Genomic DNA, 22,242 nt, shown 5'->3' on the forward strand with positions numbered 1-22,242 from the left:
CCTTACATTCACCCTAGACTCACTTTAAGTTTCTTATCGCCCCAATAGGTCCACAGACGACGCAATCGCCATCACACTGCACACTGCCCTATTCCATCTGGACAAGAGGAATACCAATGTAAGAATGCTGTTCATTGACTACAGCTCAGCATTCAACACCATAGTACCCTCCAAGGTTGAGGCCCTGGGTCTCAACCCCGCCCTGTGCAATTGGGTCCTGGACTTTCTGACAGACCGCCCCCAGGTGGTGAAGGTAGGAAACAACATCTCCACTTTGCTGACCCTCAACACTAGGGCCCCACAGGGGTGCGTGCTCAGCCCCCTCCTGTACTCCCTGTTCACCCATGACTGCGTGGCAATGCACGCCTACAACTCAATGATCAAGTTTGCAGATGTTTCAACAGTAGAGGCTTGATCACCAACAATGACGAGACAGCCTACAGGGACGAGGTGAGGGCACTTGGGGTGTGGTGTCAGGAAAACAACCTCTCACTCAACGTCAACCAAACCAAAGGGGATGATTGTGGACTTCAGGAAACAGCAGAGGGAGCACTCCCCTATCCACATCGACGGGACAGCAGTGGAGAAGGTGGAACGTTTTAAGTTCCCCGACGTCGATATCACTGACAAACTGAAATGGTCCACGCACACAGACAGTGTGGTCAAGGAGCAACAGTGCTTCTTCAACATCAGGAGGCTGAAGAAATTTGTCCTGTCAACTAAAATCGTCACAAACTTTTTACAGATGCACAATTGAGCATAAAAAAACAACTTCCTCTCTAAGCCATCAGACTTTTAAACAGCCAGAGGCTGCTGCCTACATACAGACATGAAATCATTGTCCACTTTTAATAAACAGTTCACTAGTCATTTTAATAATGCCAATTTAATCATGTTTACATATCTTGCATCACTCATCTCATGTATGTATATACTGTATTTTAAACCATATATTGCATCTTGTCTATGCTGCTCTGTCATTGCGCATCCATATATTTATGTGTGTGTATATTTTTATTCCTTTACTTAGAATTGTGTGTGTTTTAGGTAGTTGTTGTGGAATTGATAGATATTTCTGCACTGTTGGAAGTAGAAGCACACGCATTTCACTACACTTTCAATAACATCTGCTAACGATGTGTATGTGACCAGGAAAATTTGATTTGATATCTGTTCAATTACTTGAATAGTATTTAGTTTCTTGTGTGAGCCCATTGCATCGTTTTCTCTAAAGAGAGAAATCAAGTTAATAACTGTGGGACACTGGGCTGAAGGGAGTTTTCATGAATCAAATATTCAACCTACATTGAACAAAAAATATAAACGCACCATGTAAAGCGTGGGTCCTATGTGTCATGAGCTGAAACAAAATATCCCAGAAATGTTCCATATTCACAAAAAGCTAATTTCTGTCATTTTGTGCACAAATTTGTTTACATCTCTGTGAGTGAACATTTCTCCTTTGCCGAGGTAATTCATCCACCTGACAAGTGTGGCATATCAAGAAGCAGATTAAACAGCATGATCATTACACAGGTGCACCTTGTGCTGGGGACAATTAAAGGCCAGGTTTGTCACACAACACAATGCCACAGATGTCTGAAGTTTTAATGGAGTGTGCAATTGTCACGCTGACTGCTGGAATGTCCAGAGAATTTAATGTTAACTTCTCTGCCATAAGCTGACTCCAACGTCATTTTAGAGACATTTCTAGTGCGTCCACCCGGCCTCACAACTGCAGACCACTTGTAACTACACCAGCCCAGGACCTCAACATCTGGCTTCTTCACCTACGGGATCGTCTATTGGAGAGGGGGTGCAGAGGAGTATTTATGTCTGTAATAAATCCCTTTTGTTTGTAAAACTCATTCTGAGTGGCTGGGCCTGCCTCCGCAGCGGGTGGGCCTGGCTGCATATTGGGTGGGCCGATGCCCTCCCCGGCCTACCCATGGCTGCGCCCCTGCCCAGTCATGTGAAATCCATAGGGCCTAATGAATTTATTTGATGAATTGACTGATTTCCTTTATATGAACTGTATCTCAGTAAAATCTTTATTGCACATGGCGGCAGTTATACACTGCTCAAAAAAATAAAGGGAACACTTAAACAACACAATGTAACCCCAAGTCAATCACACTTCTGTGAAATCAAACTGTCCACCTAGGAAGCAACACTGATTGACAATAAATTTCACATGCTGTTGTGCAAATGGAATAGACAACAGGTGGAAATTATAGGCAATTAGCAAGACACCCCCAATAAAGGAGTGGTTCTGCAGGTGGTGACCACAGACCACTTCTCAGTTCCTATGCTTCCTGGCTGATGTTTTGGTCACTTTTGAATGCTGGCGGTGCTTTCACTCTAGTGGTAGCATGAGACGGAGTCTACAACCCTCACAAGTGGCTCAGGTAGTGCAGCTCATCCAGGATGGAACATCAATGCGAGCTGTGGCAAGAAGGTTTGCTGTGTCTGTCAGGGTAGTGTCCAGAGCATGTAGGCGCTACCAGGAGACAGGCCAGTACATCAGGAGACGTGGAGGAGGCCGTAGGAGGGCAACAACCCAGCAGCTACCTCCGCCTTTGTGCAAGGAGGAGCAGGAGGAGCACTGCCAGAGCCCTGCAAAATGACCTCCAGCAGGCCACAAATGTGCATGTGTCTGCTCAAACGGTCAGAAACAGACTCCATGAGTGGTATGAGGGCCCGACATCCACAGGTGGGGGTTGTGCTTACAGGCCAACACCGTGCAAGACGTTTGGCATTTGCCAGAGAATACCAAGATTGGCAAATTCGCCACTGGCGCCCTGTGCTCTACACAGATGAAAGCAGGTTCACACTGAGCACATGTGACAGACGTGACAGTCTGGAGACGCCTTGGAGAATGTTCTGCTGCCTGCAACATCCTCCAGCTTGACCGGTTTGGCGGTGGGTCAGTCATGGTGTGGGGTGGCATTTCTTTGGGGGGGCCGCACAGCCCTCCCATGTGCTCGCCAGAGGTAGCCTGACTGCCATTAGGTACCGAGATGAGATCAGCAGACCCCTTGTGAGACCATATGCTGGGGCGGTTTGCCCTGGGTTCCTCCTAATGCAAGACAATGCTAGACCTCATGTGGCTGGAGTGTGTCAGCAGTTCCTGCAAGAGGAAGGCATTGATGCTATGGACTGGCCCGCCCGTTCCCCAGACCTGAATCCAATTGAGCACATCTGGGACATCATGTCTCGCTCCATCCACCAACGCCACGTTGCACCACAGACTGTCTAGGAGTTGGCGGATGCTTTAGTCCAGGTCTGGAGATCCCTCAGGAGACCATCCACCACCTCATCAGGAGCATGCCCAGGCGTTGTAGGGAGGTCATACAGGCACGTGGAGGCCACACACACTACTGAGCCTCATTTTGACTCGTTTTAAGGACATTATATCAACGTTGGATCAGCCTGTAGTGTGGTTTTCCACTTTAATTTTGAGTGTGACTCCAAATCCAGACCGCCATGGGTTGATAAATTTGATTTCCATTGATAATTTTTGCGTGATTTTGTTGTCAGCACATTCAACATTGAAGTATTTAATAAGAATATTTCATTCATTCAGATCTAGGATGTGTTATTTTAGTGTTCCCTTTATTTTTTTGAGCAGTGTATATATTATTCCTTCGGTATAGTTCAGCGCAGAAACATGTTAATGAACTACAATGACCATAATCCATTGCACCTGTTCTTTCCGCCTCTAACAGAGATGGATACATTTTCTTTACGCCTGCTACTTTAGGTTAGATACACACAGACTGGATGAGAGCGGAATGTACACAGCGAGGAGAGAGTGGGATAGACAGTTTGTGAAAGTATGCCTTATTTACTTTGAAGAACTAGTCAAATGATTGTCATAACTTTAAGGAATGAAAAATGGAAAAGTCGTCAAATAAAAACTAGGTTTTTTACACAACTGACATTTCATAGTCTTTTTTTTTTTGTATTGATATCTACCCAATGTGGACAATGGAATATTTTTAATGTTTTGACAATTGAATTGAACTTTTTGCCTTTGGTAATGTCAATTAAAAAGCTCAAATTTGTGTGATTTTTGTTTCATAATGCATTTAATGTTTTAAAAATGATCAAAACCCAAATTGAAAACGGTGATATTTTTTATTTAAAAAAAAATATAGATATTTTTTATAATGGAACCAATATCGAGTCAGCTTCAAAAAACACTAATCGCTCAGCATTACTGGTAGCTAACTACGCTAATGGTCAAAAGTTTTAGAACACCTACTCATTAAGGCTTTTCTTTATTTTTACTATTTTTTTTGCATTGTAGAATAATAGTGAAGACTTCAAAACTAATGAAATAACACATGGAATCATGTAGTAACGAAAAAGGTTTTAAGCAAATTAAAATATACAGCTGAAGTCAGAAGTTTACATGCACTTAGGCTGGAGTCATTAAAACCCTTTTTCAACCACTCCACAAATGTCTTGTTAACAAACTGTAGTTTTGGCAAGTCATTTAGGACATCTACTTTGCATGACACAATTTAATTTTCCCAACAATTGTTTGAAGAAAGATCGATTTCACTTCCAGTGGGTTAGAAGTTTACGTATACTAAGTTGACTGTGCCTTTTAAACAGCTTGGGAAAATTCAAGAAAATTATGCTATGGCTTTAGATGCTTCTGATAGGCTAATTGATGTCATTTGAGTCAATTGGAGGTGTACCTGTGGATGTATTTCAAGGCCTACCTTCAAACTCATTGCCGCTCTGCTTGACATCATGGGAAAATCAAAAAGAAATCAGCCAAGACCTCAGAAAAACAAATGTAGACCTTCACAAGTCTGGTTCATCCTTGGGAGCAATTTCCAAATGCCTGAAGGTACCATGTTCATCTGTACAAACAATAGTATGCAAGTATAAACACCATGGGACCACACAGCCGTCATACTGCTGAGGAATCAGACGTGTTCTGTCTCCTAGAGAACGTACTTTGGTGCAAAAAGTGCAAATCAATCCCAGAACAACAGCAAAGGACCTTGTGAAGATGCTAGAGGAACCGGGTACAAAACGATCTATATCCACAGTAAAACAAGTTCTATATCGACATAACCTAGGCCGCTCAGCAAGGAAGAAGCCACTGCTCCAAAACCGCCATAAAAAAGCCAGACTATGGTTTGCAACTGCACATGGGGACAAAGATCGTACTTTTTGGAGAAATGTCCTCTGGTCTGATGAAGCAAAAATACAACTGTTTGACCATAATGACCATTGTTATGTTTGGAGGAAAAAGGGGGACGCTTGCAATCCGAAGAACACCATCCCAACCGTGAAGCACGGGTGTGGCAGCATCATGTTGTGAGGGTGCTTTGCTGCAGGAGGGACTGGTGCACTTCACAAAATAGATGGCGTCATGAGGCAGGAAAATTATGTGGATATATTGAAGCAACATCTCAAGACATCAGTTAAAGCTTGGTCACACGTGGGTCTTCCAAATGGATTTGACCCCAAGCATACTTCCAAAGTTGTGGCAAAATGGCTTAAGGACAACAAAGTCAAGGTATTGGAGTGGCCATCACAAAGCCCTGACCCCAATCCTATAGAACATTTGTGGGCAGAACTGAAAAAGCGTGTGTGAGTTAGGAGGCCTACAAACCTGACTCTGTTACACCAGCTCTTTCAGGAGGAATGGGCCAAAATTCACCCAACTTATTGTGGGAAGCTTGTGGAAGGCTACACAAAACATTTGACCGAAGTTAAACAATTTAAAGTCAATGCTACCAAATACTAATTGAGTGTAGGTAAACTTGTGACCCACTGGGAATGTGATGAAAGGAAAGCTGAAATAAATCATTCTCTCTACTATTATTCTGACATTTCACATTCTTAAAATAAAGTGGTGATCCTAACTGACCTAAGACAGGGAATTTTTGCTAGGATTTAAATGTCAGGAATTGGGAAAAACGGAGTTTAAATGTATGTGAGCTTCCGACTTCAACTGTAAATTCTTCAAACTCTTGGCATTCTATCAACCATAATTTTTTCATAAAAAAAAAATGTAACTAGGCAAGTCAGTTCAAAACAAATTCTTATTTACAATGACGGCCAAACCTGGACGACGCTACGCCAATTGTGCAACAACCTATGGGACTCCCAATCACGGCCGGATGTGATACAGCCTGGATTAGAACCAGGGACTGTAATGACTCCTCTTGCACTGAGATGCAGTGTCTTAGACCACGGTGCCAATCGGGAGCCCAAAGCCTCATGATGGAGTCACATGGAATGCATTTCAATTAACAGGTGTGCCTTAAGTTCATTTATGGAATTTATTTCCTCAACGCGTTTGAGCAAATCAGTGATGTTGTGACAATAGTTACGATAGTCCATATTATGGCAAGAACAGCTCAAAACACTTTTTTTGGTTACTACATGATTCCATATGTGTTATTTCATAGTTTTGATGTCTTCACTCTTATTCTGCAATGTAGAAAATAGTAAAAATAAAGAAACACTTAATGTGTAGGTGTTCTAAAACTTTTTACCCTAGTGTATGTTATTGTGGTTTCTGGCACCCCAGTTCCAGGCCCTCCCAAGGTTGTGAGCTTCCCTCCTCCCAGGCTCTTCATATTGAATTATTCTTTAGATCCATTAGAATCTGTCTAATTTTCCACCATGATCAATAGGTTTTTAAATTGGTCATTTGAAATGTGCTCAAGCAGTTTAATGAACTCTGCTTTTTAAATAATAGGACTTGGAGATAAAGAATCAGCCCAGCCAGCTCTGGCATGTTTCTGTTGCACCACCAACCAGTCCTGAGTAGCTATCTGATTTTTTTTTATTTTTTTTATCCCATAGCAGAAACATCCAACTTATCCTGTTTTTAAAGCACTCTCTCTCCCTCCCCCATGTTTTTCATCCTGCTGATGGTTGACTCCTAGCTTCCTTGCTTCTCCACAGCCAAGAGGTGTGGAGGCTGACCCCCTGTGACCCCAGCACTTAGATGGGTTTTATCTAGAGAGAGGCAGCAATCTGCAGGCTGTGGCTGCACAATGAAATGGGCCTCCTCACCATTCAGTTAATTCTGGACTGTCACCGTGCTTTTTCTTTGGGGAGGTTTGTTGGTGGAGGGGAGATGTGTTTTATGCAGAAAATTTAGAAGTGAATTCTGTAGATGGAGACAGAAGGGAGTGGTGGGGAGGTCAGCTGCAGGCGGATTACTTTTTAAGTGGAATAGCCAATTCTGAAGGGTGGCTTTGCATCCTAGGAAAGTGGGAAGAAAGGTTAAGTAAAATGGAGACTTGGCTGATGGAGCAATTTGCATTAGTGTTTTTTGCCCTCAGCCTCCCTTGTCTCTGCCCAGCCTCTGCTCTGTAGCTGAGGGCCTTTGGGTATTCCCGGGGAGAGAGCAAGCATGCTGGGTAACGGAGGAGAGGGGGGCCGGTCTGTACGGTGGCCTTAGGCTCCTGCTGCCGTCTCTCCTTGGCTCTTTCAGGGCCTTTAGAGTTTGCTCTCCTGGTTACTGCCGCTTCATAAACCCTCAATAGTGGCCACACAATGCCAGGCAGGAGAGGGGTCAGGGTTGAACTTGAACCTCCCATCCAACCGCTGGCAGAAAGGACTCCTCTGAGAACCTGTGAGCTAGTCCCCCCCCCCCCCCCCCCCCCCACAGCAACTCAATCACCCTACGCAGCCTATCTAGTATGGTTGTTTGTCATGATCAAGCGTATTCGACTCGAGGTGAAATACTGCCTGATTCTGGTCCCCTATGGCTCTGACAATTTACTAGTTCCAATATCCACACTTCAACAAAGTTTTGCTACGAGAGCTCCTGTTTCATTGAAAATGTCAAACGGTGTCTTGGAAACCCTAAATTCTCATCACCTCCTACCATTTTACTCCAGGGCATCCGTATCACTTTGGAATCACACAGATTTTTTTTTTACGTGCCTACCTGTGACTAATACCAACCATAAAATGTTATATGCTGACTTTAAAACAAAATTTTTGCGTACCTTAAAAAGAGGATCTCCATATAACTCATTGGCTGACCTCTTCTCCCTGCTGTGTGTGTCTGTGTGGTAGGAGCTGGAAGAGGCACTACAGAAGCAGGACATAGACTTTCTGGCTGACCTCCTCGTCTCACTGCTGCAAGGATGCTACCAGCGCACAGACATCACGTAAGTAGTACCCCCAGCCTTCCCACATCCTTTATTTAATTTTTATTATTTTAATATTGACTAGGTCTACCTTTTTTCGCTCACTAGCACACAGCAGCATTTACCTTTCTTGTAACTCAATGTTGGTCTGTTATCTTTCCCATCTTGGTGACAACATCCAGGGGCCCGTATGGGCCTACACTAGAGGTCGAAACGTTTATCATTTTTCAACGCCGATACCGATTACTGGAGGACCAAAAAAAGCCAATACCGATTAATACGTTTTTGTTTGTTTTTTGTTGTTGTAATAATGACAATTACAACAATACTGAATGAACACTTATTTTAATTTAATATAATACATCAATAAAATCAATTTAGCCTCAAATAAATTGTGAAGCATGTTTAAATAATGCAAAAACAAAGTGTTGGAGAAGAAAGTAAAAGTGCAATATGTGCCATGTAAGAAAGCTAACGTTTAAGTTCCTTCCTTGCTCAGAACATGAGAACATATGAAAGCTGGTGGTTCCTTTTAACAAGAGTCTTCAATATTCCCGGGTAAGAAGATTTAGGTTGTAGTTATTATAGGAATTATAGGACTATTTCTCTCTATACCATTTGTATTTCATATACCTTTTGACTATTGGATGTTCTTATAGGCACTTTAGTATTGCCAGTGTAACAGTATAGCTTCCGTACCTCTCCTCGCTCCTACCTGGGCTCGAACCAGGAACACAACGACAACAGCCACCCTCGAAGCAGCGTTACCCATGCAGAGCAAGGGGAACAACTACTCCAAGTCTCAGAGCGAGTGACGTTTGAAACGCTATTGGCGCGCACCCCGCTAACTAGCTAGCCATTTCACATCACATCGTTACACCATCCTAATCTCGGAGGTTGATAGGCTTGAAGTCAGAAACAGCGCAATGCTTGACGCACAACGAAGAGCTGCTGGCAAAACGCACGAAAGTGCTGTTTGAATGAATGCTTATGAGCCTGCTGCTGCCTACCACCGCTCGGTCAAACTGCTCTATCAAATCATAGACTTAGTTATAACATAATAACACACAGAAATACGAGCCTAAGGTCTGTAATATGGTAGAATCTGGAAACTATAATCTCGAAAACAAGACGTTTATTCTTTCAGATAAAATACGGAATGGTTCCGTATTTCACTAACGGCTGGCATCCATAAATCTAAATATTCCTGTTACATTGCACAACCTTCAATGTTATGTCATAAATATGTAAAATTCTGGCAAATTAGGTGGCCCAAACGGTGGCATATACACAGACTCTGCATGCAATGAACGCAAGAGAAGTGACACAATTTCACCTGGTTAATATTGCCTGCTAACCTGGATTTCTTTTAGCAAAATATGCAGGTTTAGAAATATATACATCTGTGTATTGATTTTAAGAAAGGCATTGATGTTCATGGTTAGGTACACATTGGAGCAACAATATGCACCGCATCGATTATATGCAACGCAGGACACGCTAGATAAACTAGTAATATCATCAACCATGTGTAGTTAACTAGTGATTATGATTGATTGATATTTTTTTTTATAAGATAAGTTTAATGCTAGCTAGCAACTTACCTTGGCTTACTGCATTCACGTAACAGGCAGTCTCCTCGTGGAGTGCAATGAGAGGCAGGTGGTTAGCGCGTTGGACTAGTTAACTGTAAGGTTGCAAGATTGGATCCCCCGAGCTGATAATGTGAAGTTCTGCCCCTGAACGAGGCAGTTAACCCACCGTTCCTAGGCCGCCATTGAAAATAAGAATGCGTTCTTAACTGACTTGCCTAGTTAAATAAAGATTAAATAACGGTGTAAAAAAATCGGTGTCCAAAAATACTGATTTCCGATTGTTATGGAAACTTCAAATCGGCCCTAATTAATCGGCCATTCCGATTAATCGGTCGACCTCTAGCCTGCACACAGTGAAACACAGGAAGCTTGAGTCACAAACCCTGTTAGTAGTGAGCACATCAGAATGGGAACAGCTTGTGTTGAAATCAGCCTTTACAACTGAGTGAGAGTTCTCACAAAGGAAGCTATGTTTAGGAAGATTTTTCCCTGGTGGGGGATAGTTCATTTGATGAGTATGTGTGAGATAGGGAGTGGGAAGAGCACAGGAAAGTAAAATGAATGTTCTAGTCCAAAAGTGGCCTCCACCCACTACCACCACCTCTTCTGGGTCCTAATTGATCAAAGGTGTGTGCACACAAAAAATACTCAAAACCTTTGCTTGTGCCAGTTTTTCTGCAAAGGTTGGTATTCAAATTTTGAGCTTGATGAGAGTGCATATATTCACGCTACTCTCAAGCCATGTGTGCACACAACTTCTAGAAGGTTGATCAACTGTATTGCAAGCCAATAGGATTATTGTTTTTTTGAGGTGTTTGCTCAAATTGCAGTAATGGTAAGCTAATAGAAACACAATCATGTATTGAGAAACAAAATATTGAACGAACAATTTGTCTTTTGCATAGATGTGTGGGTTTAACATTTTACTTTTAAATTGTTCGAAAGGACAATCAGTCTTGTAAGAATGCGCGGCCATTGTCTGGCCTTCGCTGGGCGGCATGCATTTTTTGGCGGGGGGGGGGGGGGGTCACTGTACCATTCTGCCCACACCTGTACAGAAATGTTGATAAAAATTTGCCATGGCACTGTCTTTTAGGAACTATCATGGCCCAGTTCCAACAAGGTGTTTATACTTATTTTCTACCATAATTTGCAAATAAATTCATAAAAAATCCTACAATGTGATTTTCTGGATTTTTTTTCTCATTTTGTCTGTCTAGTTGAAGTGTACCTATGATGAAAATTACAGGCCTCTCATCTTTTTAAGTGGGAGAACTTGCACAATTGGTGGCTGACTGAATACTTTTTGCCCCACTGTATATGTTGCGTGTGACAGTTTGATCAATACCAATAATTTGTGGCGCATGCACATCCTAGAATCTCCACGTACACCAGAATTTAGTAAGACATTTACTCACTGTTGATAAGTGAGCCCCCTGCTCTTGCTCCATCAGCACTAACGGGCCAGGCACCAGTCTGCCTGTGATTGGGGAGAGAGGTTAGGACTGATCCAGTTTCCGCACCCGGGCTGGCCTTATTGGGCTGGACAGCCACTGGCATCTCCGGGGTGGCTGTTTGGCTCTGGCCTTTCTGGCCTTTCACGCTGCAGCTGTCTGAACGTGCACGCTGCTCTTTCAAGATAAGCTATTTTCTTTCTCATTTTCGCTTGTTGCGTTGGCACTCACCCCTGCCCTGACTCCTTGTTTCTATGCAACTGAGCGGGATCTGAAGGGTTCCAGATTATTCAGACAAGTCTGGCCCAGAACCAACATTTTATTTACCAGCATCCAACTTAGAACAATGATACAAACTAGGGATCCACCGATATATCGTTGAACATATTGGAATCGGCCTGATATCGGCCTGATATCTAGTTTAATGGCTATGTGCAAAACTGATGTCAAAACTGACGTGCATACCTATATAACACAGATTAGAACATCTTTGTATATAATGATCAATCAGTATTCCTTTTAACTGCCTAGATTGGTATCAATACAAAGTACATGTTCCAAGTTTTGACCTTTTGACACTATAAGAACAGTAGGCATTTGAGAATGAATGACTTCTAGTTGAAGATATTAAGTATGTGACATGAATGGGTTAGAAACAACAAAATTATCCTTGACTAGTTTGCTCCAACTAAATTCACTGCAGTAGATCTCAATATGGTTTTGTTAATACCCAGCCCTCCTTACTATTGTATTGTCATACTAGCATGTCATTGTCTCAGAGATTAATGGCGACACTTTACCAGGTGTGGGAAAACATATGGGACTAATCACTCCTCTCCCCTTCAGCCCCCAGGCATTCAGCGATTACCTGGACGACATCATCAACTACCGCTGGGAGTTGGAGGAGGGGAAGCCTAACCCACTGCGCCAGGGGCCCTTTGAGGAGCTGGCCCCACGCACGCAGGTGGAACTGCTGCACAGGCTGTGTGACTACCGCCTGGACGCTGCCGATGTCTTCGACCTGCTCAAGGTACTGCGCGCGCGCACACACACACACACAGAGAGAGTACACCGGTTACCGCAAGTCTGCACCTTGTTTAACTCCTGTTATGACTGTGTCAGAGTTAGCATGGGGAAAACGGTAAAAAAAACTGGATAAACACTTTTTTTTTTTTGTAGTTAGCTGTAGTTATGGTGAATTATTGTGATGCCATTTATGGTGACTGGCTGAAGAAGTGCTATCTAACCTGATGAAGTGAATTATGTACAGTACCAGTCATAAGTTTGGACACACCTACTCATTCCAGGGTTTTTCTTTATTTTTACTATTTTCCACATTGTAGAATAATAGTGAAGATATCAAATCTATGAAATAACGTAGTAACCAAAAGTGTTAAACAAATCAAAATATATTTGAGATTCTTCAAAGTAGCCACCCTTTGCCTTGACAGCTTTGCACACTGTTGGCATTCTCTCAACCAGCTTCATGAGGTAGTCACCTGGAATGTATTTCAATTAACAGGTGTGCCTTGTTAAAAGTTCATTTGTGCAATTTCTTTCCTTCTTAATGCGTTTGCGCCAATCAGTTGTGTTGTGACAAGGTAGGGGTGGTATACAGAAGATAGCCCTATCAGGTAAAAGACCAAGTCCATATTATGGCAAGAACAGCTCAAATATGCAAAGAGAAACGACAGTCCATCATTACTTTAACACATGAAGGTCAGTCGATGCCGAAAATTTCAATAAAAAAAAAAAAAAAATGTATATGCAGTTGCAAAAACCATCAAGCGCTATGATGAAACTGGCTCTCATGAGGACTGCCACAGGAAAGGAAGACCCAGAGTTAACTCTGCTGCAGAGGATAAATTCATAAGTTACCAGCCTCAGAAATTGAAGCCCAGATAAATGCTTGACAGAGTTCAAGTAAGACACATCTCAACATCAACTGTTTTTTTATGTTTTATTTTATTTAACCTTTTTTATTTTACTAGTCAGTTAAGAACAAATTCTTATTTTACAATGACAGCCTAGGAACAGTGGGTGAACTGCCTCGTTCAGGGGCAAAACAACAAAGATTTACCTGGTCAGCTCGGTGATTCGATCTAGCAACCTTTCGGTTACTGGACCAACGCTCGAACCACTAGGCTACCTGCCGCCTCCTGTTCAGAGGAGACTGTGTGAATCAGGCCTTCATGGTCGAATTGCTGCAAAGAAAACACTGAAGGACACCAATAAGAAGTGACTTGCTTGTCCTAAAGAACACGAGCAATTAGACCGTGGAAATCTGTCCTTTGGTCCGATGAGTCCAAATTTTAGATTTTTGGTTCCAACCGCCATGTCTTTGTGAGACACAGAGTATGTGAATAGATAATCTCCACGTGTGTGGTTCCCACCGTGAAGCATGGAGGAGGAGGAGGTGTAATGGTGTGGGGGTGCTTTGCTGGTGACACTGACAGTGATTTTATTTAGAATTCAAGGCACACTTAACCAGCATGACTACCACAGCATTCTGCAGCGATACGCCATCCCATCTGGTTTGGGCTTAGTTGGGACTATCATTTGTTTTTAAACAGGACAATGATCCAAAACACACCACCAGGCTGTGTAAGTGCTATTTGACCAAGAATGAGAGTGATGGAGTGCTGCATCAGATGACCTGGCCTCCACAATCACCCGACCTCAACCCAATTGAGATGATTTGGACTGCGAAGTGAAGGAAAAGCAGCCAACAAGTGCTCAGCATATGTGGAAAGCATTCCTCATGAAGCTGGTTAAGAATGCCAAGAGTGTGCAAAGCTGTCATCAAGGCAAAGGGTGGCTACTTGGAAGAAACTCAAATATAAAATAGATTTAGATTTGTTTTACTTTTTTTTTTTTTTTTGGTTACTACATGATTCCATACGTGTTATTTCGTAGTTTTGATGTCTTCCCTATTAAAAAATAGAAAAAAAATAAAAACCCTTGTATGTTTGTCCAAACTGTTGACTGGTACTGTACATTATTAATCCATGCAATGTTTGATCCTAGGGCTTGGATGCGGACAGCCTGCGCGTGGAGCCGTTGGGTCAAGATGGGAACGGTACCCTCTACTGGTACTTCTATGGTACCCGCATGTACAAAGAGGACCCGGTCAAGAGGAAAGCAGAGCAGCTCCGGTAAGAGGGAATGGTTTTGCTTGCCCATAATTCACCAATAGAGGTCGTAGTATGTGAACACAATGCTAGCGTATATAACCATGTTTTCTATTTTTTGAATTCTCTGATACTTTACTGTGTGTGTGTGTGTGTGCGCATTTATATATGCGTTCTGGTTTTTGTAATGCAATGACCTATGTAAACAGTAGCACTTCCTACTGCAAATTATGTTTTCTAAGGAAGGACAAAGTGGGCACCAACATAGTTAGTTAGTTATTCTCCATAACTACATGTACTTGTTAGCCTGTTAGAGGTTAATTACACGGGTCACTCCGGTAATAGCTACACAGGTAAAAGGCCTGTGTAATTTAAAGTGTGGGCGGATATTTGTTTTTCATGATTTTGTCCCCCCACAGTGAAGCCCTTGTGATCAAACCAGCAGAGAAGAGGAAAAGAGGAAGACCACCAAAGAAGAAAGTGGAGGAGATCCAGCTAAGGTGACCAGCAGCAGGGTCTCTCCTTTGTGGTCTCACGTTCTCTCCGCTCTCAAACAAAATGTCTCCAGAGAAACAAATATTTTCACCAGCTTTGTTCCCCAGTCCTTGTTCATGCAATGCTTTGGAGTGCATGGTAAATACCTAACGGGCTGTCCTTTTGTTTCAGTGAGGTGGAGAGCGAAGTGAAGAAGGAGAATGGACTGGAAGGTCTGCACTCAGGCACAGGTGAGAGCAAAAGGACAAAGCTATCAAAAAATGGTCGACTTCTACTTCTGACTAGAGATGTATATTGATGCTGACGATTGGGACTCATGTTGACCATGATGTGTCTGTCCGTCCAGACCGCGAGCGTGGCGCCTGGTCCCTGGTGTGTGACACAGAGGAGCAGTGGGCCAGTCTGGCTGAGAGCATCAAGGACAAAACGTCCCCCCAGGACCGCCACCTCTACCGCATCATCAGCCAGAACTTCCTCCCTGAGATCAGCAGCATGATCGAGCTCAAGGTCAGACAGCTCTCTTCTCTCCTCACTCTTCATTCAGACATTGACTCCAGGAGGCGTTGGGAAGTGGTGGCTGGGAGGGAGGCTGTGTGATGTACCTACAGGTGTGGAGGCGGACTGGTCTCTGCTTGCCCAGAACACCAGCTTCTAAACCCTACAGAGCCTTGGGCCCAAAGCATGTCTGTCTTTCACTGTGGACCAGTTGCCCTGTGTGCAGCTGCTGCTGACGTGACAGTCGGGGCTGGGGACGCTCATTTATCACTAGTTTTTCTTCTGGGGAATGAGACTCGCCTCGGGAGATTGACGCCATGTTTTAACTGTTCAAACGCTGCCCTTTTAAGACATTGCATACTCATTTATCTTTGAGGATACGTAGTTAGACAGTATATCTGTTGCGAGACGAGCACATTCTGATTGGTGGTGGCTGCTATTCCTAGCCCACCATTTCCTAGTGTCCTCTTGTCTGATAACACATACTGGCCCTGTTGCTATAGAAACCCAACACAGCCTGCCGGTCTAAAGCCCTTTGGCCATTCTGTCGGCATAGGGTCATTCTCTAATGATCACCCGATGGTGACCTGTCCTTTACGGCCAGCATGCCTGGCTGGTATCTTTCTGGACATATTCACAGTTCTCAAGCTGCTGAACATTCCCTTCCCACTGGGTGCAGGCTCTGGCAGTACAGAGTATGTGTAGCGTGTGTGAGCGCACACTAGCGTGGATTCCTCCAGTTCCCGTCCACAGCCCTGACCATCACAGCCATTTGGTGGGGGCGCTGACGGGAGGCAGACGCTCACCTTGAGGTGGGATGGAGCCTCTTGATTGACGACCCTATTTGCTGCAGAATTGGCGACCACTTAAGTGGCGACACCAGAGGCACTCCATCTCCTGTGTGGTATTAAGTGCTGTGGGTAATGCAGAGCAGAGGAGCCCCGGGACATGCTGTTGCTGCGGTGCAGAGAGAGAAGACTGGGGGATGGGAGCTGTAGCTTATTCAGCACTTTGACACCCCCTCTAGTTGTGGTGGCGGCAGCCATAAGCACCAGTGGAGCTACCTGCCTTGCAAAAAACATGTTCACATGCTGCTGGCAGGCAGAACTCTAAAAGGGGAAAGGGGCTAGCCCTGGTGGTGTTCACAGGCCCGGTCATCTGATGGGCTCTGACAGGAAGCACCAAGCCAATTCCCTGACATAAATATAGAAACTCCCTAGCCCAGAAGGCTCCGCTCTGACTGCAGCTTCCTTCTGTAGTTTTTTTCTTCCATGTTGTAGTCTGTGTATAAATGTTAACGGGTTGTATTCTGCGACCAATTTTGATACTCATGGACAGGATTTGGGAACAAAAAAATCATGTAACTTCCTTAGTAATTGCTGCAATATAGGCTTTTTCATGAAGTGGCAATGCTACGATCTGTTTGCAAATGAACACACACAAGAAACAGCCCACCCCCACTCCCCTGGCTTTTAGTGGTAATTGTTACATTTGATTATTAATATCACGGGGAGCATGGAGGAGTTTGGTTAGTCAGAGACCCCCTGGGTGGTGGGTGTGGTTTAAAGTGTGGTAGTCAGGGGGTGGGGAGGAACAGAGCCTGAATTGCCAAAGGGCATGTGACCCCTCTCCTCACAGCTCTGCTGGAAGAGCAAAGAGGATTCCCCAGGGTCTGCTTGGGTTTTGGCTCCCGTGGAAGCATTACTTGATCAATGTGACTGTGTGTGATTTATTTTTTTACAAGTGTGAATAACGAACCCACTTATTTGTGTTTTAATCTGGATTATTTTGCCTCTCCAGGAGAATGAGCAGAAGCAGAGGCTGCTGGACCCCACCCCAGTACGCAGCTCTTACCGGCTCTCTGAGAAACGCATGAGCCAAGAGGAGGAGGTGAGACCAGCTGTGTGTTTGTGTATAGATGGTTCTTGGTGTTCTCAGTGTGTCCTGTCTCCTGTGAGACCCAGTGGACTGATAGTTTCCTGTGTGACCCAGGACACGCTGCAAGCCATAGCTGACGTGGAGCAGCAGAAACAGAGGGATGTGGACATGGACAGGCAGGCCCTGCTGGCAGAGCAGAAACGAGAGGAGGAGATGCTGCTTCAGGAGGAGCGTCAGAGAGAGGAGCAGGAGAGAGTCAAAGCTGTGGAGGGTGAGTAGTGGAGCTGGGAGGGGTAGACGGGGTGAGGCTCGGAGTGTTACACTAATAGACTCCGGGATCAAAGACGACATGATGGATCAGCCAAACTCGCGCACACCTCTGCATTTTTATTGCCGGTACCGTTGCCACTGCCCCTGGTTGTGAATTATACCGGGGTAGGATCTTAATTTGACCTATATTGTCACAGCAAAATAATCCTGCAGCAATAGGATTTTAACATTTAGTCCATAATGTTGCTTGATCGGTAGTTAGGTTATTAGCTGGCTAAAAGTAAGCTACATGAAAAGTGTACTACTCTTAATTAATATAACATGCTGACCACACCGCTCGCGTGCGCGGGTGTTGCAAAATAAATGTACACGCACGTTATTCAATCATTGCACCCGCGTCAACGAGCATCTTTGTAGCCTGTGGTAAAATAGAACTTAGTTCTATTTCTGACACTTGACGTGCTGCAAGTCCTGCCTCTAATCTCATTGGTTTTTAGGAGCATATACCTACGTGGGTGATTGAAAGGTCCACACTCCAGTCCAGTTGGTGGTGATAATGCACTTTAAAGTTGGTTGCCAACCACCATATAAAGTCAGATGAAGCCTGCAGGAGGAGCAACTACTAGATACGTCCTTGTTGTACCCTTTTATCTGTGGATTACTTGTCCGGTACAATAACAACCTAATGTTTATATCCCAATACAAATTAGCTATCAACACAAGCTAGCTAGCTAAATTGCCATAAATATTTCATGCTTTTCAACCTGTCCCCAAATTAATATAGTTGGTTCTCATTTTGATATTTCTACCTGCGTGTCATGATCGCGTCTGGTGTGGGTGGACAAAATCAACATGCACGCGCGGTGTGGTCCGCATGTAACAGTGTGTTGCTGTGGCTTTTCAGCCAATTTATGTACATCAAGAATCTCATCTGCATCTGCATTTCTTGCGGTGCAGGAAAATTCTGAGTAGCATAAGTCATAAAATTTAAGATCCTACATCTGTGCCGCATTGGGCTAAGAGTGGGAATGTTGAGCCCTTTGAATCACAGGAGTCTCTTCCTCCGTCTGATGTCATCTGTCAACGGTTAATTAACTGCTGAACGACCCTCATGAATGTATTATAGATGAACAGCAGGACCGGCTGAGCTGCCTGGTCTCGGGTGGATCGGAGCCTCAACCCTCCATCTTTTAATCCGCACAGCAGGGGGCGGCCTTTCATGTTGAAAGATAAAGCAATATGTGCTCCTCTGTCTCATCTTTTGATCAGCTATGCCTGCAAGAAGATGGTTGATGAATCACTCTTCCCCGAACTCCTTCAGTCTCTTGTGATGTTATGCCTGGTTTTTATGGACTCTGCGAACCGGCCGGATGGGCAACAAGTGTCCTTGAAATTGTAAGGAGGCTAGGAAGTACCACTAGCGTTGGTGCACTATTCTTTATGCTGTTGTGTGTAATTCATTGTGGTTCCCGTGTTCTGCTGTGTCCCCTAGAGCGAGCGCGGCGGCGGAAGCTGCGTGAGGAGAAGGCCTGGTTGATATCCCAGGGGAAGGACCTGCCCCCCGAACTGCTGCACCTGGAGCCCCACTCACCCATCCAACGTGCCCGCAGGACGAAAGCGTTGTAAGAGCACACTACCACTCAACACTAGAGTACTGGTCATTTATGGAGAGTGTGGATTTCTTTTGAAAATGTTCAATCTTTTATTGCAGCTATGAAATTGATGATGATTATACAGCGTTGTACAAAGGTAAAGTAAAATAATATGCCCTGTTGTCTATGCAATCATCATTGTATCATATCTGTATGTGTGAAGCATATTGACCTGCTGCAGATTCTTCTGGACAGTTAGCCAGGATGGTGCCTCTATTTTGACTACAACTGTTCTCCACAGTGTTGGAGGCCCTGAAAGCCCACAAAGACTCCTGGCCTTTCTTGGAGCCTGTGGATGAATCCTATGCCCCCAACTATAATGAGATCATTCAGGTGAGCGAAATCACAGTGAAAAAGACGGGTCCAAACTTTGTCAAATGAAGGTTAGATGCCTCGGTTATGAGTTTTTTTTTCACATTTTAATTTGATGTCATCCAGTCCACCAGTAGCAATTTACGTTAGCCCTGATTTCTCCTCAGACTCCGATGGACCTGTCCACCATCGAGAGGAAGCTGAATGAAGGGGAGTACATCGCCAAGGAGGAGTTTGTGTCTGACGTGAAGCTCATGTTTGAGAATTGCATGGAGTACAATGGGGAAGACAGTGGTAAATACACACACTTCATTTTGACCTTAACCTCACGCATGATGTCCCTCAAATGCCTCTAGCATGTGAAAAACGTTTTTTGGGGATTGACTTTGGACTTCAATTCTGAATGTGAAATAGATCAATTTGATTAAGTGGAGGAGGAGAGAATTTTTGGGGAGAGCTGGGCTGTAATGTGGCTCTGGCCTTAACAGATTTGACAGTGATGAATGGGGAGGGATTGAGTTGTGCTCCAGTGCACCAGACCCTGCCTGCCTGCCTGCCAGAGAGACATTCCAGCCCCTAGCTAAGCCCCCTGTCTGGAGTCATCCATCTGTCTGAATGCTCACCCCAGGGAGAGGCACTGGGGCCAGGGGTCAACCACACTACGGCCCTCTGGGCTGGTCAGCCTGTCGCCCAACGCTGGGGTGTGTCTATGCAATGGCATTCAGATGATACTCTGATATTTATGTCTGTGTTTAACTGGCCAGATGAATGAGCCCTGTGTGCCTGTCTGTGTTTTTCGGCAGAGTACAGCATCATGGCGGAGTCCCTGGAGCGCTGTTTCAGCCGAGCCCTGCTCAAGCACTTGCCTTCGGAGGACGGTGACACGGACGAAGAGTTCCACGTGTGTGGTGAGGACCGTGAGAAAGACCGCAAGGAGAAGAGGCGGAGCAAAGGCCCCAAACAGGCGGGGCCAGAGCGCTTGGGCCGAGCCACTGAGCATGCCTCGCGCAAACGGACACATCCAGGGGGCAAGGGCAGCACCGCCATGGAGGAGGGGAACAAGGTGGCCCAGCCTCCCCCTCCCACCCACTGGGCCAACAGACACCCACACCCCCACAGCATGCCACATGGACAACCCCACCCTGGGAATCTATACCACCCAGCACAGCAGGTAGCTAGGAACGCTTATTTGATATGTAGTTCTTTTTTAGGCTTAAAGGGAGGCCAGGCATGTCAAACAATATTTCACATAGGAGATAGTGCTTTAGTACTTCAGTAGGAGTTAATAAAGAGAAACAGTTAAAAGAGTAATTTTAGATAAGGACAGATAAATGCATGACATTTTAGACATGAGATATTGAACTGTCATCCATTCTGCAGCAGCTCCAGCACCCCCCTGGTCCACACATGTATGGTCAGAGGATGGCCATGGACCCCCGCTACGCCTACCCTCACCCTGGACAGGGACACATGCCCCGGCCTGGAGACCCCAATGCTCACCACATGCCTCAACATTACAACATGCAGGTGAGATCAGCTAAGAAAACGATCCCATGGAGTTTTCACATATCTGATGAGGAATTATCTTGTTATCTGCTCTGCTCACAGTGTGCTCAAGCTGAACAATATTTTGTGTGTTACTGCTCTGTCACCGTTGGTTGGTTATATTTGCTGCTATGCAGACATACTGATAGACGTCCTTGTATTCCAGCCACACCTGGGGGATGGTCACCACATTGGCCCTAGATACCAGGTGGGGCCTGATGGCCGGCCTCTCCATCCCCAGCACCACCAGCAGCAGCACCCCTACATGGGTCCCACCCACGGCCCCTCACTGGGCCCCCGCCCTGTGGCCCTCCAGTCTGGGGGCCTCTGCACCCCCACGCCCGAAGGCAACATGTACCCGTCCCGCCAACGCACCGACGGCCACCCCATGCACCCCGGTGGGAACCGTTACCCTGGGCCTGACGTCCCACTACAACACAACTACCCTGCCTTTCGTCCAGGCATGGGCGTGCCTCCTAGCATGTGGTCAGGGATGAACCACCAAGGCCAGCAGAGGCCCAGTGGACCTGGGATGCAGGAGCAGAATATGGCTAACCATCCGCAGCACCCCTATTTTCATGGGGGTCCACGTCCCATGGGCCCCAAACCCTGGCCAGAGCAGCCTGGTGGCCCTGGAGGGTACCCCCCACCCCCAAATAGCCAGTACAGGATGCCCTGTGGCATCAGCACCTCCCCGGGGCCCATGGCCCTGCGGCCTCCCATGCCTCATCAGGACTCACGGCAGCGTCTGGCCTCCATGCTGGAGAGCCCAGAGATGATTGCCCTGCAGCAGCTGTCTGCTTCCTCCACCGGACTCCCTGCTGGCTCCTCGCGCCAGCTCATGGGCAACCTTCAGCAGCAACCCCCACAGGGAGTTGGCAGCGCACCAACTCAAGCTCAGCCCTCGCAGCACCCACCTCCCCCTGAAATTCAGCTGCTGCGTCCTGCCAGAGACGATGGCCCAGATAGCCAGCCTGCCCATCACGCAGACATGCAGCCCAAAGGTAGGAATGATCTTCTTTGCTTTACAACTCTCCCTCTAAGCTTTATGAAAATCAACTTGGATCCTCGTCTACCTCCAAAAAAAATAATATTCAGACTTGTCTGAAGTTCTGACTATATTTCATAAGCAAACTGTCTCTTTGCAATGTGATGTTAATAATTTTTCACAGTAAGTGACTAAGTATTCATCACTTCAATGAAGTCTCGCGGCTTGCTTTGAGGGTGGAACTGAGATGACATGTCATCACACTGCAGCTACACTAGCAAGAAGA

The 22,242-nt window shown here is 45.2% G+C and overlaps 1 protein-coding gene across 2 annotated transcripts in view; it reads left to right on the top strand.

Moving 5' to 3' along the window:
• LOC110498211 (cat eye syndrome critical region protein 2) overlaps positions 1 to 22,242 on the top strand; it is a 55,027-nt gene that overhangs the window by 24,731 nt on the left and 8,054 nt on the right. The window contains exons 2-16 of one of the 2 annotated variants that reach the window (XM_021574851.2): positions 8,068 to 8,162; positions 12,037 to 12,220; positions 14,218 to 14,345; positions 14,741 to 14,821; positions 14,988 to 15,046; positions 15,163 to 15,323; positions 17,112 to 17,201; positions 17,304 to 17,460; positions 18,952 to 19,081; positions 19,171 to 19,208; positions 19,353 to 19,444; positions 19,591 to 19,717; positions 20,227 to 20,594; positions 20,807 to 20,950; positions 21,135 to 21,972. In XM_021574851.2, coding sequence (XP_021430526.2) covers positions 8,068 to 8,162; positions 12,037 to 12,220; positions 14,218 to 14,345; positions 14,741 to 14,821; positions 14,988 to 15,046; positions 15,163 to 15,323; positions 17,112 to 17,201; positions 17,304 to 17,460; positions 18,952 to 19,081; positions 19,171 to 19,208; positions 19,353 to 19,444; positions 19,591 to 19,717; positions 20,227 to 20,594; positions 20,807 to 20,950; positions 21,135 to 21,972 — 2,692 coding nt within the window. Of the gene's footprint in view, positions 1 to 8,067; positions 8,163 to 12,036; positions 12,221 to 14,217; positions 14,346 to 14,740; positions 14,822 to 14,987; positions 15,047 to 15,162; positions 15,324 to 17,111; positions 17,202 to 17,303; positions 17,461 to 18,951; positions 19,082 to 19,170; positions 19,209 to 19,352; positions 19,445 to 19,590; positions 19,718 to 20,226; positions 20,595 to 20,803; positions 20,951 to 21,134; positions 21,973 to 22,242 lie in introns of both variants that reach the window. The other variant, XM_021574842.2, reaches the window with a different exon arrangement.

This window comes from Oncorhynchus mykiss, chromosome 2 (assembly GCF_013265735.2).
Source record: "Oncorhynchus mykiss isolate Arlee chromosome 2, USDA_OmykA_1.1, whole genome shotgun sequence".
Taxonomy (NCBI): Eukaryota; Metazoa; Chordata; class Actinopteri; order Salmoniformes; family Salmonidae; genus Oncorhynchus; species Oncorhynchus mykiss.